This window comes from Panthera leo, chromosome B1 (genome assembly GCF_018350215.1).
Source record: "Panthera leo isolate Ple1 chromosome B1, P.leo_Ple1_pat1.1, whole genome shotgun sequence".
Lineage (NCBI taxonomy): Eukaryota > Metazoa > Chordata > Mammalia > Carnivora > Felidae > Panthera > Panthera leo.
Window position 1 is genome coordinate 28,731,207 of NC_056682.1, and position 27,089 is coordinate 28,758,295.

Genomic DNA, 27,089 nt, shown 5'->3' on the forward strand with positions numbered 1-27,089 from the left:
AAGACAGGCAGGTTTGTTTTTAGCCTCTACTGGCCACCTTAAAGATTTTTGCTATCACAGGTTTTCTACCATTAGATTATGATGTGCCAGGGGCGCCTAGGTGGCTCAGTCAGCTGAGTGTCCGGCTTCGGCTCAGGTCATGATCTCACTGTCTGTGAGTTTGAGCCCCGCGTCGGGCTCTGTGCTGACAGCTCAGAGCCTGGAGCCTGCTTCGGATTCTGTGTCTCCCTCTCTCTGTGCTCCTCCCCAGCTCATGCCCTGTCTCTCTCTCTCCCTCAAAAATAAATAAACATTAAAAAAATTAGATTATGATATGCCTTTCTGTAGTGCAGTTTGTCTTAATCCTGCTTGGGGTTTCATTGAGCTTTTTGGATGTGTGGCTTTATAGTTTCATCAAATTTAAAACATTACTTTAGATTTTTGTTGTTGTTCCCATCCTGTACTCTCTTCTCCTTCTGGCAGCCTCTATACACATAGGTTGGATTGCTTAATCCTGTGTCACTGGTCATGTAGCTCTCTTCCCTTTCAGTCTTTCATTGTTTCCTTAATTCTTTTTAGCTCTGTGCTTCAGTTTGAATAGTTCCTTCTGCTACGTCTGCAATTTTGCTTTTTTTCCTTTTGTAGTGTCTATCATCCCATCCTGTAAATTTTTCATTTTATTGTATTTTCATCTCTAGAAGTTAGTTTTGTTTCTTTTTAAAAATATCTTCCATTTTGGCTCTCATCATATTCATGTTTTCTTTTAAATATTTGAACATATTCAGCATATTTATAATGCTTGTTTTAGTGTGCTTACGTGTTAATTCAATTATTTCAGTTATTTTATTTTTTTATGAAATGATTTTTATCCTGGTTAGGGGTCACATCTTCCTGTTTTATCCTAATGGCTGGCAATTTTGATTGGACATTGTGATTTTACCTTGTTGAATGTTGGATTTGCTTTTTTGCAAAGAAAGGAGCTTTGCTCTGTTAAACAGTTAAGTTACCTGAAGACCAGCTTTTACCTTTTGAGCCTTATTTATTTCGTTATTTATATTTTATTTTTTTAAATTTCTTTTTGGGAGAGCACAAGTGGGGGAGGGACAGAGACAGGAGGACAAACGATCTAAAGCAGGTTCTGCACTGACATGCTGACAGCAATGAGCCCGATGTGGGGCTTGAACTCAGGAACTAAGATCATGACCTGAGCCAGAGTCGGATGTTCAGCCGACTGAGCCACCTGGCTGGATGCCCTGAGCCTTTAGTTTTAAGCTTTGTTAGGGCAGGTCTTTGGAAGTCTTTACTCTGGGAATAATTTAGCACTATAATGTGTGACCAGTCTGGCCTTTTTGCTGACTGCCCCAGGTGATCAACAGGAATCTCTGCTGTGACTTTTCAGAACTTTAGTGCCTCTTCCCAGTATGGTAAGCACTAGGAATTGTTCATCTGATGATTCCCTGGTTGTTCTTTGTTCAGTTTCTTTCTTACCTAGCTCCCTTTTCTCCAGAAACCACCCACAGCTTCCGGGTCCTCTGTGTCTTTGGCTCTGAACTCTGTCTCCCTGACTCAGTGCTCTGCTCTGGATTCTCCTTCCTGTTCTGTTGTCTGGAAAGTGTTCCACATAGAAAACAAGGGCAACAGTGGGGCTCCCCCCCATTGTTTCCCTTCCCTCAGAGAGCAGAGTCCTTTACTGCCTGTTGTTCAGTGTCTGAAAACTATTGTTTACCTATTTTGTCCAATTTTCTGTTTGTTCATAGAGGAAACATATGTCTGATCCCTGGTACTCCATCTTGTCCCAAAGCAAAATTTGAGATTTTTTTTTGTTATGTACATTTTTAATTTTTAAAAATTGTAAAAAGGGCAAATATAAACAGTAATGGAAAATAATATAACAAACCCCATATTCCTCCCACATAGCTTTAGCAAATCTTAATATCTGTTTTTTTTTCAAATCTCTACTAAGAAATGTTACAATAAAATACAGCTGAAGCCCCAGGTATGTCCTTTGTGATTCTCCCCTCCACAGCCCCCTGAGATAACGTCTATCATGAGTTTAGTGTTTAGCATTCTGTCATATGTTACATGTTTTCTGTTATATCTATACATTTTTTTTTTTTTTTTTTTTAGAGAGAGAGAGCGTGTGCACGTGAGTGTGCGTAAGGGGGGGTGGGGCAGAGGGAGAGGGAGAGAATCTTAAGCAGGCTCCACATCCAGTGAAGATGTTGCACTGCACTTGTGGGCACTTGATGTCCTGCCTGTGATGTCTTGACCTGAGCCAAAGTCAGACGCTTAACCATCTGAGCCACCCAGGTGCACCTGCAATGAACATTCTTAAACGTCTGGTTGTGCATATATGAGAGTTTGATACATTTATGAGAAAAAACTTGAAGGTAACAGTGTTTGTACATCTTCAGCTAAGAGGATTTTACCAATTTAACGTTCACCAGTATATGAACGGTCCCACTGGTAGATATCTTTCTTTATTTGATATTGTGAGGCTTGAATTATTGCCAGTCATGTATTTATGAAATTGTATTGATAAATTTGCATCTGATTTTGAGTGAGTTTTGTGTCTTCACATTATTTACTTGGATTTATTGGCCATTTGGATTTTCTTTTGGGAATTGCCTGTTCATATATTTCATTTTCTTTATTTTACTGTATTATCTTTTTCTTAGGGACTTTTCGAGGAATTTTTAAGATTTTCTGGCTATTCATTATCAGTTATTTGTATTATAGATATCTTCTACCATATGTGGTTTGTGTTTTAATTTTTTTGAATGCAGAAGTTAAAATTTTAATGTATTTAATTTATACTATTTTTCCCCCTTTAGCATGAGTCTGTCTTTTGGAGATGTGGTAGGATTTGACATGGAATGGCCACCAGTATACACTCCAGGGAAGCAGGGCAGAGTTGCACTGATTCAGTTATGTGTGTCAGAGAGCAAATGTTACTTGTTTCATATTTCTTCTATGGCAGGTTGGTATCTCTTTTCTTTGTTTCGTTTTTTAACTTTTTAAACTTTATATTTTTTAATATAAACTTTGTATTTTTTAAACTTTATATGGTTGATAGTTGTATTATGTCAACTTTATCCCTATAAAATTAAGCTTTTGAATTAGCTGCTGCTTCTTTCATTGCTTCATATTCATTCATTCATTTACTCCTTTATTTCTTTAAATATTTATTTTTGTTTTTTTAAATTTATTTATTTATTTAAAAAAAATTTTTTTTTTTTTAACGTTTATTTATTTTTGAGACAGAGAGAGACAGAGCATGAACGGGGGAGGGTCAGAGAGAGGGGGACACAGAATCTGAAACAGGCTCCAGGCTCTGAGCTGTCAGCACAGAGCCCGATGCGGGCTCGAACCCACGGACCGTGAGATCATGACCTGAGCCGAAGTCGGCCACTCAACCGACTGAGCCACACAGGCGCCCCTTTAAATTTATTTTTGAGACAGAGACAGAGTGACAGAGGAGGGGCAGAGAGAGAGAGGGAGACACAGAATCTGAAGCAGGCTCCAGGCTCTCAGCTGTCAGCACAGAGCCCAATGCGGGGCTCAAACTCATGAACTGTGAGATCATGACCTGAGCCGAAGGTGGACGCCTAACTGACCGAGCCACCCAGGCACTCCTATTTTATTTTCTTAACTAGGTTCCACTCCCAGCATGGAGCTCCAATGTGGAGCCTGATGCAGGGCTTGAACTCATGACCATGAGATCATGACCTGAGCTGAAATCAAAAGTTGGAAGCTTAACTGACTGAACCACCCAGGCAGTCACCCCTTTTAATTAATTTATTATTATTATTATTTTCTTATTTATTTTTATTTTATCATTTACTTTTATTTTTATTTTTTAACTTGAAATTTATTGAAGTATTCATTTTCCACCTGTCTCATTCATATCCCTATTTTTTTTTTTTTTTAAAGATTTATTTTGAGAGAGAGCACAAGCAGGGGAGGGGCGGGGTGGGGGGGGGGGGGGGGAGAGAATCCCGAACAGGCTCTGTGCTATCAGTACATGAGAAACATGAGATCATGATCTGAGCCCAGATCAAGAGTCAGATGCTTAGCCGACTGAGCAACCCAGACGCCCCTCATATCCCTCTTTTATTTAATGTTTACAACATTCCCGTCAGGCATTGATATTATTCCTGTTTTAAATAATAGAGAACTGAAATTTAGAGAGGCTAAATGATCTGGAATATACTGTTAGTGTTAGCAGAGGAAACATTCAAACTAGTTGTTTTTGTTATTTGTCAGGACTTTGCTTTAGGTAAGAAAGGAAATACTCCAGATGAATGTGCTTCTGAATTTAAGCTTAACATAAATATAAATTTAAATATAAACATAGAGTGTGTAAGAAGTAGGAAAGAAATCAATAATACTTGAAAGGACCTATGGAAATAATAATAAAATGTTACAGTTTTTCCTCAGGGATTAAAAATGTTGCTTGAAAATGAAGCAATTAAAAAAGCAGGTGTAGGAATCCAAGGAGATCAGTGGAAACTTCTAAAGGACTTTGACATCAAATTGAAGAGTATTGTGGAGCTGACAGATGTTGCTAATGACAAGGTAAGCATAAGGCATGCACTTTTGATGAGCCTGGGTGTTAAGTGTTGATTCACCATATTATACACCTGAAACTAATATTACACTGTATGTTAACTAACTGGAATTTAAATAAAAAAATGGGTAGATGTAATACATATATTATTTTCATAAAGAAGATAAATTTGTGTTTCACAAAATGTCCTGTCTATCTGAATGTTAGATATTTTGAAAAAAATAATTTAAGCCGTATGTTAGTATAACAGTAAAGAAGTCACAAATGAGTATTCCATAATGAAAACCTTTAGTTCTAACCCGTTACCTTAGCAAAGTTGCTTTAAGCTGATTCCACCCCCCCCCCCCCCCCGCATTTAGTACTCTTTGACTTTGTTTCATATATTTGCAAATTTAAGTATTGTAAGTTTTTCTCATTGATCCATTTATACCAATAATTTTTTTTAAGGGAAAGCATAATGTAGCTCTTGTGGAATGATGCTTAGTGGAAGTTTGGCCATCAATTCCATCACTCTTATTTAACTTATTTTATTAATGTAGTCATTAGGTTGAATTCTCATGCTTGGCCAAGTATTCATTGGACTAGGTAGAAAGCCTACCAACCTATCTAACTTTTTTCCATTATAGTCCAAGAATTTTAATACCTACATTAGGGAAATTCCAGAGTTAAATTCATATAATATGGACTGCAAATGAGGTTTTTAATGATGGTAAGTTTATCAAGGACTATCTCTGCTAAATATACTATATATATATAATATATATATACTATATATAAATATACTGTATATTTTAGTATAATATTTCCAATTTTATTTGTGACTTCGTCAGTTGGTGGTATCTAGGAGTACCTGAAAATGGAAATAATTTTTTGCAGTGTTGATCTTTCATTACTTCTAGCTGAAATGTAAAGAGACCTGGAGCCTCAATGGTTTGGTTAAACACCTCTTCGGCAAACAGCTTCTGAAAGACAGGTCTATCTGCTGTAGCAACTGGAGTGATTTTCCTCTGACTGAAGATCAGAAACTGTATGCAGCCACTGATGCGTATGTATGTACCAAAGTTCTTTAGACTATGATGTATTTTTTAAACTTTATAACAAATCACTGTAGAAAAATTTTGTTGTAACAGTTGCACAAACTCAAATATTTTATTTTATTTTATTTTTTAATTTTTTTAACATTTATTTATTTTTGAGAGAGTGAGACAGAGCACGAGCAGGGGAGGGGCAGAGAGAGAGGGGGGACATAGATTCTGAAGTGGGCTCCCGGCTCTGAGATGTCAGCACAGAGCCTGATGCAGGGCTCAAACTCACGGACCGCGAGGGGCGCCTGGGTGGCTCAGTCGGTTAAGCGGCCGACTTCGGCTCAGGTCATGATCTCGCAGTCCGTGGGTTTGAGCCCCGTGTTGGGCTCTGTGCTGACAGCTCAGAGCCTGGAGCCTGTTTCAGATTCTGTGTCTCCCTCTGTCTCTGACCCTCCCCTGTTCATGCTCGCTCTCTCTCTCTCTCTGTCTCAAAAATAAATAAATGTTAAAAAAAAAAAAATTTTTTTTTAAATAAAAAAAAAACTCACGGACCGCGAGATCATGACCTGAGCTGAAGTTGGACGCTTCAACGACTGAGCCGCCCAGGTGGCCCGCAACTCAAATATTTTAAATCAGGTTGGCATTAATTGTCATGAAGCCAAAATAATGTCCAGTTTGTATGTAAAAAATGTAATCTCTCTGAAAACATGGAATAGTAATAAGCCCAGGCTGAGTAAACAACAAATGGTATTGATGATGTATTTGATTTATAAGCAGCTTCAGAATAAAAATAATTATAGTTTCTATACTGAAACTGGCCTTATTTCTTATATTTATATTTAAAACATGCTAAAAATTTAAGAAAATTGCCTCCAAATTTAGCTTTCCACTGCTGTCAGATGTATTTTCATATTTACATATTTGTACATCATGAAATTTGGACTTATCTTTATAGCATTATTTGTTTTTTGTTTTTGTTTTTTCAAGAAATATATCTTATGTCACAGTGGATTTCTTATTCCCTAATTTATACATTTATTTGTAGATGAATATATTGTTGTTTTCCTTTTTGCATCCGTTTTTAGGCATGGAGCCACCATTTTTTTATAAACAAAAAATTCAGTTTTTTTCAGGAAATAGGGTGGTAATTTTCCTTTATGTTCTGTTAATAAAGTGGGTTTTTTTTTTTTGTTTTTTTTTTTTTGAGAGAGAGTGACTTGAGCTGAAGTCAGATGCTCAACTGGCTGAGCCACCCAGGCATTCCCCTTTATGTTCTGTTAAAAAAAAAAAAAAATTGTAAAACTTGAGAAATCGTGCAAGTTCTGTAGCATTTTTATTCATGATAATCAGTGTGAGTTTGTTGTTCCTCTTAACAGTGCCTTGAGGGAGGGCTGTTCATATGTCGACATTCTCAGCTGATTTAGTGAGATATGGGGAAGTGGATATGTGTTGTCAAAGTAGATTTTTCTTAGTTGTTTGTATTTTGTTGGAGTCTACTTATAAGTTATTTGATTTGGATAACTCCTTGTAATATTGAATGCTAAAAGTAAAAACTTTGAACGTTTATTTTAAGGCACAAGTCACTTGCTTTCTTTGTTCTCATAATCAGTAAGGTGATTTAATGAAGGCATGGATCTTTGTGTAACATAATAAGTTGAATGCAGCCTTTTGGGTGCTTTGTGAGTCACTACTTTGGATTTTTCTAAAGATGGGACATATAGCTTCATTTTTAAAAAAAATTTTTTTAACGTTTATTCATTTTTTGAGAGACAGAGAAAGACAGAGCACAAGTGGGGATGTGGCAGAGAGAGAGGGAGACAAAGAATCTGAAACAGGCTCCAGGCTCTGAGCAGTCAGCATAGAACCTGACACGGGGCTCAAACTCACGAATCGTGAGATCATGACCTGAGCTGAACTCAGACACTTAACTGACTGAGCCGCCCAGGCACCTCATTCATTTTGGTTAGTTTTAGCAAAAATAACTTCTCTGTTTTGTTTTGTTTTTGTTCTTTTTTTTTTTTTTTTTTGTAGGCTGGTCTCATCATTTATCGAAAATTGGAGAATTTAAGTGATGCTGTGCAAATGTTTGCTATAAAAAAAGGTATGTGATGATCTAAAAATAAAAGAAAATTTGAATGTGCTCTTTTATGAGGTTTATCTCCAAAAAGTCAATATTCACACGTGTGCAATCTATTTAGTATTGTTACAGCCTCTTGAGTGTCTGAGCCATGCTGATATTAGGGTGTGAGATCTGTCTGGCCAGAGATTAGAGTTTCAGGCATTTACTACTTTGTCACATTGCACTTCATTAGGCTTCTTCAGCTGGGGCTTTGTGGCTTTGATAATATCAGTGATACAGCCAGTTATCTCCCAGGCTGGAGATGATGTACATCCTTGCTATAAATATTTGAAGTGTACCAGTTACTTCATAGTGTCCTGGTTTAAATTTCTAAATTTTCTCTAGGGTAGGATAACCACTGTTTTTCTCCAGAAAGAATGACTACTTTGTTCAACTTCAGTGCTTTTCTTAGCTGTCTTGATAGGTCAGTGATAACAGACTTACATGGATAGTGGAAGAACATGGGCTTCCATGTCACAAAAGCCAAAGGGGAATCTTTGCCATGTGAACTTCGAGATGTACATGGTTCCCCATGTTTGAAATGTAGATGATAGCTAAATATCTATCACAAGCATAGAATACTTGTGAGCACTAAGAGGGACAGAATATTCCATGCACCTATATTGATTTGTATAGAGCTGTTATTCCTATTCTTGTAGCTTCTTTGGAGATAGAAAACAGTTGTGTTTAAGATGTTAATTAAAATAGTGATTTTGTTAAATAAGCTCAAAGATATGGCATGATCTCACTTAAAATTATATTGTACCCTTTATACGTGCCATTGAGAAGGGATCCATATCCTCTGTGGTAGACCCTCCTTCTTCACCTATTAAGGAAGTCTCCTTATGCTTTCTTTCTTTCCCTGGAAAGCCACTTCTAATGAATGCTTGCTGACTCTCTATAGCCAAAGGTACTGTGGCTAGAAATTATCTTGATTAACTGAGCACATGATACGTTTTTGAAGCTGATCTGGAGAATAATGTAGAATTTATTTAAATCATAACAGAATTAAATGCAACAGAGGGGATTCATGGTTTTTTGAGTTTGTGGTTTGTAGAATTACTTCTAGGTTATGCTTGTAATTTTGTCCCCAATTAAAATGTTTCCAAGAGATGTGTAAGATATTTATTATTAAGTAACGTATAAATTGCCACTAGAAGTCCTGGTATCTGTGTACCTGTCATTGCAATACTGCATTCTTTGACTCTCACTTTTATTCTTTATTGTATTATATGTGTGTGTGTATTGTAACATATAAGGTGAAATACTTTGACTAGGATCCTAGTGAATTGTAATGAAGATTACTACTCTTTATTTTTTTCTCCCTCACTGGCTTCCTATTATGAAGCCAGAGTTATACCAGCCTCATTGTCCTTTAATTTCCTTGGTGTATTTATAGATGATATTTTCAAATGACCACTTTTGGTTGTAAGATGGTATTTTTTCTTCTTTTTTAAAGAATTACAGTGGATTATAACATCAGAAAACAAAAGGATATTTGCACATTGTTTCTCACTGTTAAAATAGTCATTTATCCCAGGATGGTAGCTAATAAACACTAAATGATATAGCAAGTAAAAATGCACTTATTCATTCATTAAAAATTGTTGACCACTTTATGATGCGGAGTTACAGTAGTGAATAAGACAGTTATGATCTGCTTCCTGACAGGGAGACCTACATTTCTTAGGGGCTATAGAGATGAACAAAAAAAGGCAGTTGCAGTATAGGGAGAGGAGTCTTAGGATGTGGGAAAACAAGGCACTTTGGTTAGCACCTAGGAGAGTCGTCCAATGCATATGTGGAAGTATTGCAGGGTTTCCTGCAGAGAGTGATGTTTCATGTACACCCTGAAATAGGAACAGGAGTTAGGTAGCTGAAGAGTAGAGGAAAAGTGTCACAGGTACAGGGAATAGCAGGTACAGAAAGAGATCATAGTATCTTTAGGCAACTGAAACTAGTTCACTATGGTGAACTGTTGAGTATGACGAGTGAGGGATGAAGAGGAAGCAGACCAAGGGAAGCAGATAGGCCATGTTTACATTAGGAGATTACATTTCCTCCTAAGAATTAGAGTTTTAAACAGAGGAGTGACATGAATAACATTAAAAAAAAAAAAAGAATAACTTGGGCTGTAGAGTCGAAAATGAATTGTGGGAGGGCAAGGGCCATAGTGGGAAAACTTGTTAGGAGGCTGCAAGAGCAATCCAAGGGAGAGGGGGTGGTGGCCTGGCTTGGATGGTTGTATTGAGGATGGAGAGAAGGAGATAGATAAAAATACATTGAATAGAGCAGTAGAATCAGCAGAATTTGGTGTGATGATGAGAGCCATGTATCAAGGATCATTCCTATGTTGTTGGCATGAGCAACAGGGATGAAACCCATTTAAGAGAAGGAGCAAGATTTGGAGCTGAGGAGTCAAACAGCTGATTTTAGATGTCTTAAAGGGAGGATGGCTGTGAGATAGCAGGTGTGGGTAGCCAGGCGGCACTTAGATATCCAGGCTGTATCTCAGAGGATGGTTTTAGTTAGAGATAAAGAATTGAGAGTTAAAGGGGCCCCTGGGGGTGGCTCAGTCGGTTGAGCGTCCGACTTTGGCTCAGGTCATGATCTCATGGTTCGTGAGTTCGAGCCCCACGTTGGGCTCTGTGCTGACAGCTCAGAGCCTGGAACCTGCTCCAGATTCTGTGTCCCCCTCTCTCTCCACCCCACCCCTGCTTGTGCTCTGTCTCTCTCTTTCAAAAATGAATAAACAAACAAACAAAAAAAAAAAGAATTGAGAGTTAAGAGGACTGGGACTAAGAATTTTGAGGAACTCTTAGTATTTAATGTTTGCATGATGGGGGGTGGACAGCAAAGGAGTTGCCATAGGCAGAGAAGAAAATTAGGAGGTTTGATGTGCAGAAAGCCAAGTGAAGAGCATGTTTTAAGTAGGAGGAGCTATCTCTCAGTATGTTCTGCTGAGAGTTTGAGAAACTGAGGACTTAGAATTAATCACTAGTTTTGGCAACGTGTTAGTTGTTTGTAACCTTTTTACTCCAACAGCTTTGGTGTACTGAGTGACAAAAGAGTATTCCAGGGAGAGAGTGGTTATTTGTGCATTGTGCTACTAAAACAGAAAAGGGTCCCCAGGCTTTGGTAACAAGGAAGTGCTAAACCATAGCATGAGCAGAATGATGTGAATGGAAATCATATGAACATGATAGAGCACTTATTAGAGCTAAGAAACATGAGAAAGCATGTGTAAACAACTTTTTTTTAGACTGGTTTGGAAAGGGGATATTCATTCATATCACATATTTGATGGGTGTTTATCATGGGTCAGGTATAGTTTCGGTTGGTGGGAAAATGCATTGAACACAGGAGACAAGTGCTTCACTTCATTTCACAGAAATGAGGGAATGAGCCATGTGGATATCTGAGGGAAGAATGTAGCAGTCTTCGGAGGAAGAGCTGAGTGTCTGAGGGTGATTGCTTGCCTTATTTAAGGAGCAACAAGTATATGTTGTCGTTAAGCATCTGAGTTTGGCTCAGGTCCTGATCTCACAGTTTGTGAGTTCAAGTTCCACATCCCGTGAGCTTGAGCCCTGCTTCTGGTGAGCTTGTGCCCCGCTTCAGGTGAATGTGAGCCCTGCTTTGGGTAAAACACTAGCCCTGGGTGAGGCCCGCTTCTCTCTCTCTCTCTGCCCCTCATGAGATTCTCCCTCTCTCTCTTTTTGTCTCTCTGCTCCTCACTTACTTGCACCCTCTCTCTCTCTCTCTCTCAAAAAAAAAAAAAAAAAAAAAGGACCAATGAGGATAACTGTAGCAAAATGCGTAAGGGTGAGAGTGGTAGAAAGTGAGGCTAGAAAAGTAGCTTGGGCCAGATCATTTAGGTCCTTATAGGTGATGAATGCATATTTTATTAAGGTAAATACAAAGTAGAATGATGGGAAACCCAAGAGGATTTGGGACAGGAGAAAGATATGCTTAAATTTTAATTTAAAAGGATTTTTTTTTTCTTTCTTTCTTTCTTTTTTTTTTTTTGGCTGCTGTAAGAGGGCAAGTGATTAGGTAGGGAAGTCTATTAGGCTACTATAATAGTCCCAGCAAGAGATGACAATTAATTGTTTGGGTTAGGCTGGTAGCAGTAGAGATAGTGGGAAGTGGTAGGTTGTGTATATGTTTTGAAGGTATATATTGTGAAGGATTTGCCGATGAATTCTCTGAAAGGGGTGAATTGTAGAGACCGAGAGGACAATTAAGATATTTTGGTTGGATCAGCTGAGTGAATGGAAGGATCAGTTATGATAGGAAGGTCATAGGAAGAATGAGCTTGGGCGAGAAAAATCCAGGTTACGGTTTTGGATATGCTACATTTTAGATGCTTATTGATACCCAAGAACATTGTGCTTGGAAGTGTGACTCGAGTTCAGGGGGAAGGGTGAGGTTGGAGATGTGACTTTGGGAATCATCAAGGTACAGATGGTAGTTAAAGCAGTGCAACGAGGAGCGCCTGGGTGGCTCAGTCAGTTAAGCCTTCAACTTCAGCTCAGGTCATGATCTCACACTCTGTGAGTTCGAGCCCCGTGTCAGGCTCTGTGCTGACAACTTGGAGCCTGCTTCGGATTCTGTGTCTCCCCGTCTCTGCCCCTTCCCTGCTCATGCTCTGTCTCAAAAATAAATAAAAACATTAAGAAATAAATAAAGCAGTGAAACAAGATGAGATGAAATAGAGAGTGAATAGAGAGAAAGCCCAAGTATTGATGTCAGGGGCACACCCACATTTAGAGATCAGGAAGAGGAGGAGAGTGCAGCAAAGAGGACCTGAGAAGGGGCAGCAGTGAAGGACAGAGGGAAACAGGTATAGTGTTCGGAAGGCAAGTGAGGAATATGTTTATAAGGAAGAAGAAGTTATCAGCTGTTTTAAATACCTCTGAGTATTTGGGGGAGATGTGGAACTAGACCCAACAATTGGATTTGACAGTGTGGAGACCGTGGGTAACCTTTCCCAAAGCAGCTGTGCTGCATGGGTGGGGGTGAAGGCTTGGTTGGAGACAGATTAAGAGAAAATGGGAGTAGAAGGTTTGAGACAGTGCGTATGGACAACACTTTCATGGAATTTTGCTGTAAATGAGAGAAGTTCTATGAATGCAGACTCATTAGCAGATTGGGGGTGGGCAGATGAGATAGTTTTCTTTTTGCATTTTCTTAGTGAAGTGAGAGGTGAAGTTGTTCCCTGAATGAAAGGAGGGGCAAGCAGGTGTTGGAGGCTTGGAGAGAAAGAAAGAGGTATGAAATGGTCATCTTGATAGTGGGAGAGTGGGAAATGTAGAATAATTAAAGTCATTACTTCAGTGGAGATCTGTGTTAAGAATTTAAAGCAAGCTGAGTCATCATGGCTGGGTTTTATTTTCATTTATATTAAACTCTTTGAGTATAGGCATCCAGTAGGTTAAAAAAAGCTGGTTTTAATTAGGGTACGAGCTTTCCTACATAAGTACCATGGAGGGAGGAAGGAGCAAAAGAGGGGAGAGTCCAAACAGGGGAGTGATTACTAGAAAATGGGTAAGAAAGGAAAAAAAGACATGGTGGGGAGTGGATGTGGGAAGGATAGGTGTGTAAGGAAATTTTCGTTCTGAAAGTGTGAAAGAACAGTTATATTGAGGAAGGCATTTTAGAAAGAAAGCCAGCATGCTGGTGTTTGGAGGGTGGAATGCTTACAATTAAAGTTTGGAAGTAGTGACTTTATTGGCAATTATAAGGTCAAATGACTATAGGAATAGGTGGCTGAGGTCAGCTGAGGAAAAGATTGTTGGAAACGGAAGGATCAAAGCACTGAGAAGGCCACCCTTTTAGGCGGAGCATCTGTGAGTGGTAAAATCACTAGGAATGACCACAGGAGTCGTAGTAAAGGGAAAGACAGTGAGCCAGGCAGTAAAACCTTCAGTGAATGAAAGGTTGTGATTTTGAGGTTACAAGGTGCAGCAAGCAGGACTAGCAGATGGTGTAATCCCATGTCACATGCCTCAGAGGAGCTGGACTTTTGAAGGACAAGAGAAGACGGTGAGGAAGTGTAAGAAATTCTAAGCAGGGGAAGGGCTTGGAAAGGAGGGCAGGTGTGGTGTGGATGGGGAACGATCCAGACCAGACAGAATGAAGCTGAGGGTTTGGAAGATGATTGCTGATTGGAAAGGCTTGTATTTTATTTTGGTCCTAATAACTAGGGAAGTGAGGAATGGCTGTTGGCTAAGGTTATGTTTACCAAACTATTTTTCGTAAGTAACAGCCCAAGTGATGTTATGCTGATTTCCGATCTTGAAATAATGTAGATGGGTTCAGATTCTCATTTCCACCGTCTTCTGATTAGGTTGATAACCACTGGTTGTAATATGTATGAATACAGATCATTTGAAATTTATTTAAAATTTTAGTAAAAGTTTGAAAGGGACGTAAAGTGACTAAGGTGATGTGGAGATAGGATAAGGAAGTCCTTTTGTTGGAACTCACTTACAGAAAGAAAAGGAAAACATGAGCCCTGCTTTGTGGTTTGAAAAGTGACGTTGATTGTTTTTTTCCAGAGGAAGAAATGCTATCTAGTGATGTGAAGAAACAACTGATTTCAGTATCTGAGGATATGATGGATCTGGCTAAGCGTCTTCCTGACACTTTGAAAAAATTGGAAGATCCACAGAGGTTAAATATTACCTGTTTTTACCAATTGTGTTTGTTCTTACTGTACATTCCTATTTATAAAGAATTACTTTTCATTAAGGTAGAGTCATAGCAATTTGCTTGATTCATAGAAATATACACGGACTGATGTGTAAATTTGAGAAATACCTTTCCAGTTGTTACATTGCAGATCAAAAGCTTAAGGCTTTTCTGTCTGCTCTGTAGGATGTTTTATGAAACAAAGTAAAATAAAATTCCGAAGTTCACAGAAAGGAAAATATTTTAGATTCAATGTTGTCTTTTTCTGGTGTTTATGGGCATCTCTCATTTAATTATATTTACAGTTTGGTCACCTAAAATGTATAAATAAAAACACTTTTTATATTTAGTAGCTTCATTTTTCTGTTTTTTTTTATCTGATTATTAAATAGGAATTCTACCTAATCAGGACACTGTTAGAACAAGAGGCATTCAGATTTTAAATGTAATTTTATAGCTAAAGCCCTAGATAATTTGAGATATTTGGATTAATAGAGGTTGGATTACTGGTGCCTTGTAGCTGACTCTTTCAGGGACTAGGCCTTGCGGGAGCCTTAATTGCTGAATGACTCCTCTAAAATCAGGAATACTCTTGAACATGGAATGATTACAATGTAGTAATACAATATTGAGGCAAAAATACTTTGTACGAATGTCAGCAGTTTGTTGAAATAGAATTCTGATTTTGACAAAATGCAATGTTTGTGTATTTTTGGGGGATGAGATTTGTGATATATGTTGACTGTGATATTTCAAAATATGATACAGAGAATCAGATCTTTTTCAAAGTCCTTTTTCCCCCTAGTTTGTTTTAGTGGTTTTTATGTAATTGAGAATTTCTGAAAGACTGACTGTCAAATGGGGACAGGTACCAGTAGAGCCATTTCATATTCAATTTTACATTTTTCCCTCCATGAAAGAAAAATAGTCACTGTTTACATGGTATTTACGCGTATTCCAGATTTTTGTTCCAGCAGTTAGACTGTCTATTAAATGTAGATTATGTCTCATTAATGCTTTGCTTTGTAATAACAAAGCTATATAAGTGTTCTTAAAACTTGAGAATAGGAAATACTGGATTCATCTTTAGTAAAGAAAGATCTTGTCAAGTTTCAGTGTCAAATAAGGACTAGTTAAATTTCTTATTTCAGGTTCTTTGTGAGAAGTCTGCATAATACCTAACTTACCAAATTACACATTAGAACCAAGGGGGAGCAAAAAAGGCCTCTGAATGCGAAAATACATGCCCTAAGCATGAATTCAAACTCACTGAAGTACATAGTGGATGAAACCCATTCAGAACCTATTTGCTTTTTGTTTATAGATACAGTTTGATAAGCTTGGATATCCAGTTAAAGTGAAAACCAGGCATGGATAAGGAAGGGTGTGCACATGACCACACCTGGAAGTTAAAGGTGGCAATCTGTGAAAGAGTGGAAAAAACTATAAAAATTAGAAGTGAGAACTTTAAAAGTAGAGTCAATTGAGGTGTGTTAGAGAAGGGGATAGTTTTATGCTTCAGTGAACCTGGAAGGTATTGGATTGTACAATACTTCTTAGCTGTTGATTTAAATTCATTATACATCTCTTGTGTTGCTGTCCTGTCCTTGGCATTCTTTTGGGTGCTGATGTTTTCTGTAGGCTACTAATATGCATAATAACAATTCCAAGAGAGAAAGAAAAGTATATTATGCCTTACTGAAGAAGATAGCCTTTGATATTTGTTAAATAGTTACCTCACGTGAGGCATGTCATCCTCTGATATTAGCACAGAATAAATAAGCTCTTACAGTCTTGTCAATCTGTATGTCACTGTTGCTGTATTTATATGTTACAACATTACCATGCATTTAACAATGTAATGATGTCACATATCTGTTTCTCCTAAACTATTAATGTGTGGTTCTTATATTTGAATACCTAAGTATAATGCTAACTGTTCTCCATAAGATTTGAACAATTTTAGAATGTTAGAATTAGTGAGTTTTTAGGTTTTGAATTTAATTTTGATTTTGTTTGTATTGATGTAGATTTGTCAACTTAAGCTTGAGCCCAACTTTGGTGCTATTTTTAGCATGGGAAAAAATCATGAAACAACTCAGCATTTTTGATAGTTTATTCCCATGAATGATCAAATTTTTATTCAAATCATCAATATAAAACTTTAAAAGTCATGTCAGATGTTATTAAGTATTAATTTCAATACAGAAGAATTAGAAGAGCTAAACAAAATTGTTAACTAAATAGTAAAAATGTCTCTTTGCTTATCATATTCTCTTTTCTCCCCCTAACTTCCACTTTTATGAAGTAACTAAAAATTGTTTTAATAAACCCTATTACCAACAGACAAGATAGTGTGTCTCATTTTACACGCTAGGGGATCCTGGGTGACTTGGTTGGTTAAGCATCCAACTTTGGCTCAGGTCATGATCTCACGGTTCGTGAGTTTGAGCCCTGTGTCGGGCTCTATGCTGACAGCTCAGAGCCTGGAGCCTACTTCGGATTTTGTGTTTCCCTCTCCTTCTCTCTGCCCCTCCTCTGCTCACACTTGCTTTCTCTCTCTCTCTCGCTCTCAAAAATAAATAAACATTAAAAAAAAATTTACACTCTAGCAGTGGTTTTCCTTTGCAGGTTTGGTTATAAATAGATGTTTAAAGTCACTTAGTTAAAATGCTATTATTAGCAACTATAATTAACGAGTTAAGAATTTCTTATGGGGCACCTGGATGGTTCAGTTGGTTAAGTGTCCAACTCTTGGTTTCAGCTCAGGTCATGATCTCCTGGTTCATGAGTTCAAGCCCCCATCAGGTCCATGCTGGTGGTGCGGAGTCTGCTTGGGATTCTCTCTCTCTCCTTCTCTCTGTCTCTCCCCTGTTCATGCTCTCTCTCAAAATAAATAAACTTAAAAAAAATTCATATCATATTTATTCACATACAGCCTCTCCATATTTTCTTATTTGTCCACTGATGGGAAGTTTTTTTCTTATTCCAAAGAATATATTCTAGTTTTGTGATTATTGACTATGCTAAACAGCATCATTTTTGAATTATAACATAAACACTCTTATGTGTTACTGTTGGGACTAGTAATTGATCAGCAAATTGAAAAAGTTAGTTAAAATGTAGGATCATAAAAATTTTCTTTTAATTTAACATATTAGTATATATTTGTTTCTCAGTCTTTTTATATTTATCATGGCTTTTTCATTAAATATAGGACTGCTCTTTGGAGTTTCTTTTTTAACTCATGCCCGTTGTGTATCATTTGCAATTTCTAGTTTTAGTTTCTTTAAAATTAGGAGTGAAAACTTAAGACACTTGAAACAATCTGAATGCAGAGTCCTAGGAGTTTTTAAGATTTTTCCTCCAAACTTTTTTGGTTGTTTTGACTATAGTTAATCAGAACTTTTTTTATAAAAAAGGAAATTTGCTGAGTCTTTCAGCATGTTCAACTTAAAACAAATTTTTTTTTGGTGGTCATGTATCATCGATTTGACTTATATTTAAATTAATTGCCACAAAAAGTGTAACTGGCATAAATAATTAGTTTGGGACTAAACGCTACTGACACTAGTAAGCCTACAAGCCAACAAGCATATTAGCATATATGCTTAGTACGTGTACAAGTTAAATACAGAAGTGTCTTACAGTACTAGAGAGTAACCCACAGCCATAAGCATATAGTGGTTATTAGGGAATGAAGAATAATTTTAAATCAATTTGTCTTTTAAGTGAAGGTCAGGCTAGAAAGCTTGTACTTACTAAAAAGCATTATGACTTGTGTTCATAATTACAGTTAAAGTTGAATTACCCTTTCTTAATTTTTTTTAGGATTTCTACACTATTAAATGATATTTCAGAAAATCTGTATTCATTAAGGAAGACGATATTTGGTTCAACTGAGACTGAACTGAGGCCCAGTGCTAATTTTCACTTATCACCATTGGAAAATCCAACTGCTGATGGAGTACAACAGAAACAAATTAGAGAACATGAAAGTTTTACTAAAGTTAAAGATGAGACGTGGGACACAGCACTTGATTTAATTAAACATGATGAGGAAAATGTAGTTGGAAATGAAGTAAAACAAAGAGAAGATGGGCTTGAAGATGTATTAGAAGAAGACAATAAGTTGAGAGAGAACACAGAAAGAATTTGTTTGCACTCGTTAGATATTACAGAATATGAACTACAGATTTTGGAGCAGCAGGCTCAGGAAAAAGTTCTTAGTGATGTTACTTGCAAATCTCCTGAGGTACTAAAAAAAAAGAGAAAACAATTGTCATTCACTACTAGGGGTTCGCTGATGTTTTTCTGTAAAAGGGCAGATAGTGAACATTTTAGGCTTTGCAGACCACACGGTTCCTGTTATAACTGTTCAGTTCTGCCAATTTAATGTGAGAGCAACTATAGACAAATGTAAACAAATGAGCTTGTTTGCATTCAAGTAAAAATTTACTAACAAAAACAAAAAGTGGGCTGAATTTGACACGTGAGCTCTAGTTTGCTGCTTTGACTGAGTCTAATAAGCAGCAACTTACGGTCTTACAATGAAAAGATTTTAAAGTGTCAGTACACATTCATTGTACTTTGCTATTTTAGCATTTCTCCTGATTTTTATATAATAGATAACTCTGGGTTTTTTTGTTTTTTGTGTTTTGTTTTTTTTTTTTTTTGTGGAATTCCTATATACCTACTAGTGTTTACTCTTCCAAATTTGCTTTGGAAGTAGTTTTATTTCCTCATACAGATTTTCTTTACTTGCTGTTGTAAGAGGGTTTCTAACAAACTGATATTTTTGCCTGACACTACCCTTTCCTGGCATCCAGAGAGTCTTGACCTGTTTTTTTCTTAATAGATTGTTAAACTTCTATATTCTCTGTCAATTTAATGTTTAGATTTCTTATTATGTTCTGATTTTATTAGTTTAATTTGTGAGGTAATGTTTTTCTCCTGGCTAAGTTAAGGATATTTTTTGAAATAATGAGGTTGTATTAGAAAAATCTTTGTGTTTCTTTTATTGTAAAGACAAACCATAAAAACAGACATCATATAGCCTATACTTTTGTCTCATTTGTTTTTCCTTAGTTTAGAAAATTACCTATGATGTCCATATTTGGTAGAATTTTATACATTTTATTTTGCAATAATGAAGTTTTATGTTTTTATTTTTTATTTATTTATTTATTTTTATTTATTTATTTATTTTAACGTTTATTTATTTTTGAGACAGAGAGAGACAGAGCAGGAACGGGGGAGGGTCAGAGAGAGAGGGAAACACAGAATCTGAAACAGGCTCCAGGCTCTGAGCAGTCAGCACAGAGCCCAACGCGGGTCTTGAACTCACATACTGCGAGATTGTGACCTGAGCCAAAGTCGGACGCTTAACCGACTGAGCCACCCAGGCGCCCCAAGTTTTACGTTTTTAAAATTAAATTTGAAAGTCATATAATAAGGTTATTTCCCTTTTCAGTTTTCTAATGGCAATCAAAATCTTAGTATTTGAGAAATTCTCTGTTTGGTAACTATATTAATAATCACTTCTACCTACATATTAATGTGTTTTATTTTAAAATGATTTTCAAGGGGCACCTGGGTGGCTCAGTTGGTTAAGTGTTCAACTCTTGATTTCAGCACAGGTTGTGATCTCATGGTTGTGAGATCAAACCTGGCGTGAGACTCTGCGCTGGGCATGGAGTCTGCTTAAGATTCTCTCTCTTCCTCTCCCTCTGTCCCTGCCCTTTTCATGTGCACGCACATGCTTGCTGTCTCTCTCAAAAAAAAAAAAAAAAAAAAATTAAAAAAGTAAAAAAAGATTTTCAAGCTATTCTCACCCCAACCACTTGTAAAACATATTCCCCTTTTAGGAAATATATTTTGCTAATGGCTACATCAACCTTTAACCTTTTGGAAATTTCTTATTAGGTATACATTTTAAGATGATAGGTTTCATAAAATGATATAGAATGATCAAAATTTAATGATCTCACTGCCATCTTTTACCCCAATTATTGCCATTCTTATTGTGTAATAACCATTAGCAATTTTTTTCTTTATTCATTAAAGACCCTATTTAAAAGGGTAAAATAGGGGCGCCTGGATGGCGCAGTCGGTTGAGCGTCCGACTTCAGCCAGGTCACGATTTCGCGGTCCGTGAGTTCGAGCCCCGCGTCAGGCTCTGGGCTGATGGCTCGGAGCCTGGAGCCCGTTTCCGATTCTGTGTCTCCCTCTCTCTCTGCCCCTCCCCTGTTCATGCTCTGTCTCTCTCTGTCCCAAAAATAAATAAAAAACGTTGAAAAAAAAAATTTTAAAAGGGTAAAATAATAGTAAAAGAATTTTTTTCTCTTTCTATAAAACTTACTTTAAAATCCTTTTTGAAGGCTTAATTTTTGCAGGTTAATTATGGCTAGACTTCCTTTTCCTACTTTCAATTTAAAGATTGGACTTTTTTTGGGTCCTACATTTTTTTTGTGCAGGTTCCCATGCTGTTGGACCCTTGCTTCCTGGGGATTGCCAAATTGTAAAGTTTCCTCATATCTGTACCTTTGCAATATCTGAATAAATAACATATCTGATACTGTTTTTCAAATATGTAGGTACTGTTTGTAAAAGTGATCAATCTAAAGGTATTATTACAGTCATAGCAGCTTTTTTGTGAGCTCCTAAAATCAGTAGATATAAAAGAACACCTGTTGTTCCTGGAATAGAATAGAATAGAATGGAATGGAATGGAATGGAATATAATAGAATTTTTCAACATTGTAAGGTTCTTGTACTCAAGTCGGGAAACACAGTTTGATACTGTTTAACCATTGTCGAACTTGTCACTTTGTACTCACTTTTAGCTTGTGGGGGGTTTTATTTCAAGTCAGTCTGTCTGTCTTGTCTATCTTTCCAGTTATATTTCCTTCATTCTCCTTTTCTTTGGTTCTTTGTTTCTTTGCATCTATTTATTCCTCCCTCTTTCTCTTCTTCCTTACCACCCTCTCTCCTTTTCTATCTGTGTGTCATATAAACATATAAATATGTATTATAAATTTATCTACTGGAGAAGAAGAGAAAGTTGTCTAAAGATATCTCATGTATAGTAACTTTATTTTGTAGAAAACAGGATATTGAGTCAATTACATTGGAAAATTAATGTTTGAAATACTATTTTTTTTAAAGGATTTATTTCCCAAGGATAATGAAGAGGATCTATCTTATGTAATTGAAAGTGATGAAGATTTAGAACTAGAGATGATTAAGGTATGTTTGAAATTATGGAAATTTGCTTCCAGTTCCTTAAAAAGGGAATTTAATTAAGTAAAATATTACCTAATTCTAAATGTCCTCCCATAGTGTGATTACTGTCAATTACATAATCATTAGATTTTGTTTTTGTTGTTTTTTTTTTAATTTTTTTTAACATTTATTTATTTATTATTGAGAGACAGAGAGATAGCGTGAGCGGGGAAGGGACAGAGAGAGAGGGAGACACAGAATTGGAAGCAGGTTCCAGGCTCTGAGCTGTCATACAGAGCCTGATGCGGGGCTCAAACTCACGGATCACAAGATCATGACCTGAGCTGAAGTCAGACATGTAACCGACTGAGCCACCCAGGCGCCCCTAGATTTTGTTTTCCATTTCATATTTCTTTACATCTTTATAATGTTTTAGTAGTATGCTAATTTTTACATATTAGAAAACATATTTCTCCCAGGTCACTTCTTTTAAATCTTTTCCTGGAAAATGGGTAGCAGTTTCGCCCTCTGCTATTGAAATAGGTTTCTTTTTCTTCCCATCTATGTGTATCCCCTTTGATTTGGAAGTTCTGTTGTTATACATTCAGTATTGTTCTTCACTTGCTTTGAAAAAGTCTTATTTACTATGGATATAGTTATTATATATAATTTTGTAATGTTTTAAGTTGTTTCATCTACCCCTATCTTACTATCACAGTTGAAAATACTATTTTATAAGTCTGTTTTCCATCACTTCACCCAACCTCCAGTTTCTTTGTCAGGAATGAACTAGGGATGGACAAGAAGAAAGCAAAGCTTAAATTTATCCAAATTAATTGAAAATGAAGAAAAACACACAAGCTCATCATAATGTGTACCTTTTATTCCTCATCTTTAGGTTGATGTGATTTTTTTTCTTTTTAATGAAATGAGTTTAGGGTCCTGATTCTTTAGTTTTGAGCCAGAGTAGTGGGTAGTGACTGGGAATGTGGATTCTGAATTAATTAATTAGTTAATTTAATTTTTTTTGGATTCTGAATTTAGATGTGGGTTCGAATCCCAGCTTCTCCATTTATTTGCTGTGTGACTTTGGGCAAGTTTCTTAGTCTTTTTGGTACTCAGTTAACAGCTGTAACTATTATTTAAGGTGTCATTTGTGAAGAGCTTAGTACAGAGCCTGACATTTCTTAAGTGTTTAATAAATATTAGCTAATAGCAATAATAGAATGTAAATACTAAATCGTACTCCCTTATTGATTAACCATTTCTCTGTAGAATGCTGTTCAAGTAGTGCATTTGGAGGACACTTGCAGACTTCCACAATCTTACATTGTATATTGAACCTCTTAGAAGGCAATCTGGATGCACATATGAGAGAACTTTATTTTCAGAATGCTTTTCTAAGCGTATTTGTTGACTTGAATGAAGAATCGGGAACAGAATCACTCTTTCTTTTCCAGGCCTGAAATGAATACACTTTTAAAAAAGCTATTAAACGGGGCGCCTGGGTGGTTCAGTCGGTTAAGCGGCCGACTTTGGCTCAGGTCATGATCTCGCGGTCCGTGAGTTCGAGCCCCGCGTTGGGCTCTGTGCTGACAGCTCCGAGCCTGGAGCCTGTTTCAGATTCTGTGTCTCCCTCTCTCTGACCCTCCCCCGTTCATGCTCTGTCTCTCTCTGTCTCAAAAATAAGTAAACGTTAAAAAAAAAAAAATTAAAAAAAAAGCTATTAAAGTCAAATATATTAAGTGGACGGTTTAATAAAAAGAGAAAATGAGAACTGTGGTTTAACAATTCTTCCTGTCACTTCTCAGTAAAAAACAAACAAACAAACAAAAAACAACAAAAAAAAACCCATATAGATGAAACAATTTTGAAATATCCTACATTCTTTAAATAGATAATCTACATTTAGGGGAGAAAATCCAATATTGTCAAGCCAAAATAAAGCATAGCTTTATTTCACATTTGTAATATTCCTTTCCTAAAATTATTACAATATTTTATTGTTGTTTTCACAATTCACATAAACACATTCACATAATTCACAAAAAATACATTTATTATTTGTTTATTGTTTAAATGTTATGCTGACACATGATATGGAGAAACTCATAAAATAATAGTCAAACCTGCATTTACCTCTTGGCAATTGAAAACATTGAAATATGATAAAGGAAAAAAAAGTTTAAAGTTTTTTTTAAACTTCATTTATTTATTTTGAGAGAGAGAGAGGGAGAGAGAATCCCAAGTATGAAGCCTGGGATCCCACAAACCGTGAGATCATGACCAGGGCGGAAATCAAGAGTTGTTTGCTTAACCAACTGAGCCACCCAGGCGCCCCAAGAAGAAAAGTTAAAAAAAAAAAATTTTTTTTAATGTTTATTTATTTTTGAGACAGAGACAGAGCATGAATGGGGGAGGGTCAGAGAGAGGGAGACACAGGATCTGAAGCGGGCTCCAGGCTCTGAGCTGTCAGCACAGAGCCTGGAGTGGGGCTCAAACTCCCGGACCGTGAGATCATGACCTGAGCCAAAGTTGGACGCTTAATGGACTGAGCCACCAGGCGCCCCCAAGAAGAAAAGTTTTAAATTCAAATTTTATTCAAATTTTGGTAACTTTCCCCATAGGCAGTTCATTATATGCTATTAATGAACCCTGTTTATGCTGGAAGTATTCCATCTTTGGCCTTGTGCCTTACAAACCACTCTTGAGTACATATTTAAACCAGAGCACACATGTTCTTTTGTGAGAGTGGTTGCACATCTGTTAGCTTTGAACAAAATTGTAGGTTCTGTTAATAATACTCCTTTTGTGTTTGGTGAAAAAGATACGACACTGTCAATGGTTTTGCTTCTAAGGTTTCTTTTAAACTTCCAGTCTTTAGAAAATCTAAATAGTGGCACGGCAGATTCAATTCATTCAAAAGGCACAAAAATGGACAGAAATCTGGATGTTCCTTTTGAAGATGATGAAGATGAGTTTGAAACTATTGAAGAAGGAGATGATGAAGGTATGCGCTGTAATATGTTTGCAGTGACTCACCTCTGGTACCTACCGCTGACTCTAATTTAGGGTCCAGTTTTTAAACACTTTGGAGCCAAGGATTTTGTGGCATATAATTAATAAGGTCCTAAAAACTTGTTATTAAGTCCCTTAGTGCTTTGGTCTTTATAAAGCATAATTCTTACTTTTAACAAAAGTGTCATAATAGAAATGTGTTATTTGGCGCATATGGTGATGTGATGTGATGTGATGTGTGTGTTATTTGGCGCACATTGTAATATATATATATATATATTATATATTATTCAAGAAATATATTTTATATTCAAGAAATTAATAGGATATCATTAATAAGAATCCTTAATTACTTATATTAAACATTATCGTTGAAGACGTAGATATAGTTTCTGTTATTCAGGAATTTATTACTTAAAGCAAGTGGCACAATGTCAGACTGCAAAACAGACTAATTTTCATACTGTGTATGCCAACTATCATAAGGAATCCATGAAATGACCTCTTGTTATTCAAGCGTTAAGTAGCAGAATTCATTATGGCAAACCATGGGGTCTTCTCGTGAAGTAGAACACTCTCTAGAGTTAGATTCATCAATGTTATAATGTAGGAAAATTAACATAAATATTGTAGGTGGAAAGTATATGAAGATGGTAAAGAAAGTGTTGTTCTGTTTGTTTTCTTGTATTAAATCAAGGCATAGTATCTTCAAATCAATTTAGTTCTCTATTTGGAATTGTTAAAGCTGAGAAGTATAATAATAAGTTTTCATTTATTTATAGGTAAATGGTCTTGATACTTAGCTCTTGGCCACTCATGAACTGTTCAACCTGAATAGAAAATAAAAATCAGTTGAGTAAAAGTTAATGTAACTCCATTGTGCTAGGCAGTTAAAATTTTGGCCAAAGATTTGGTGGAGTGGTAACTAAAATAAGATTTAATTTTATCTCTGGATTTTATTTGTGACCATTTAATTTCTGATTACTATTAATTGAAGGTTGGTTGTATTATGACATTTGCATTGGTATATTGCTTGCCGTGGCTGGGTCTGCATGTTAGGTTTTAGAACTGTAGCAAATTCCAAAACATTGTTTTCTTATAGTGTTGGCAAAATGTGAACCACTTTGTAGTAGAACAACACAGTTCTAATCCTTGGTATTAGGTAATAATCAAAGTGTGTAACTGGAGTCATGACTAGTATTCAGAGGGCCAAATTAGTTGGATTTAAAAGACAGGAAACAGTAATCTTTGTTATTTATCACTGTATTCTTTAAAAAAAGAACATTTTTTGAGAGAGAGAGAGAGAGAGAGAGAGAGAGAGCGCGCGCACAGGGGACGGGTAGAGAGTGAGGAAGAAACACAGAATCCAAAGCAGGCTCCAGGCTGTGTCAGCACAGAGCCTGATGCATGGCTCAAACTCAACTGTGAGATCATGACCTGAGCCAAAGTCAGACGCCTAACTGACCGAGCCACCCACGCACCCCTCACCAAATTCTTTAAAAGAAGCCAATGAAATAAAAATTTTTATTCCCTATCACTTGTATTTTAACGTAAATGCCATTTTACTTTTATTTTAAGACCCTTCATTACCAGGACCTAATGAAATGCAAATTAATTTCCTCAAGAAGTACTTTGGCCATTCAAGTTTTAAACCGTGAGTATAATCTCTCCTAATTAAATTGCATATTCATAATTTTTTACACAAAGGAAAAATGGCAAATAGTCCATCCGTATAATAGTAATAGCACAACTTCACTGTAGTTTATATATTCCACACTGTATTTCCTGTGATTACAAAGTTATTTTAAAATAATATTTATATAAAATTCATATCTGCGAATTGTTTTTGTAAGAGAGGAAAATGGTTTTCTTTACCCTAGAGAGTTCTGTGTAGAAACTAGTTTAAATACATCAATAAATTAATCTAACTTAACACTGACTTGTTTTTCATTAAATAAATATCTGTGTGTCTGTTTTGTACATCTTACTGTCCAAAGCATGCTCATATAATAGAAATTCATAAGACAACAGTTGGAAGAACAGTGATAATCTTACCAGTTTTAATGTATTCAAATGTATTTATGTCTAAGGGGCACATTTATAAGTATTAAAAGGAGATGAATAAAAATGAGATGAAGAACAAGTAAATTAATAAGAATGTAAAAATCTAGACTGGATTTTTCCTATTCTGGGAATTTAAAATTTATTTATTTATTTATTTATTTATTTTTATTTTTTTATTTTTTAATATATGAAATTTACTGTCAAATTGGTTTCCATACAACACCCAGTGCTCATCCCAAAAGGTTCCCTCCTCAATACCCATCACCCACCCTGCCCTCCCTCCCACCCCCCATCAACCCTCAGTTTGTTCTCAGTCTGGGAATTTAAAATTTAACCCATGGAGACATTTCTTTCCCTTTTTCTTTGATCTTAAATGTTTTTTTTATTAAACTATGTC

The 27,089-nt window shown here is 36.3% G+C and overlaps 1 protein-coding gene across 7 annotated transcripts in view; it reads left to right on the plus strand.

The window, feature by feature from the left end:
• Positions 1-27,089, plus strand: part of WRN (WRN RecQ like helicase) — a 151,574-nt gene that overhangs the window by 41,779 nt on the left and 82,706 nt on the right. For 4 of the 7 annotated variants that reach the window (XM_042934474.1, XM_042934476.1, XM_042934475.1 and 1 more), the window contains 9 exons: positions 2,814-2,959; positions 4,409-4,557; positions 5,449-5,598; positions 7,606-7,675; positions 14,254-14,368; positions 18,218-18,641; positions 21,554-21,634; positions 24,488-24,620; positions 26,207-26,282. In XM_042934474.1, coding sequence (XP_042790408.1) covers positions 2,814-2,959; positions 4,409-4,557; positions 5,449-5,598; positions 7,606-7,675; positions 14,254-14,368; positions 18,218-18,641; positions 21,554-21,634; positions 24,488-24,620; positions 26,207-26,282 — 1,344 coding nt within the window. Of the gene's footprint in view, positions 1-1,344; positions 1,404-2,813; positions 2,960-4,408; positions 4,558-5,425; positions 5,599-7,605; positions 7,676-14,253; positions 14,369-18,217; positions 18,642-21,553; positions 21,635-24,487; positions 24,621-26,206; positions 26,283-27,089 lie in introns of those variants that run through there. The other 3 variants (XM_042934478.1, XM_042934479.1, XM_042934480.1) reach the window with 3 other exon arrangements.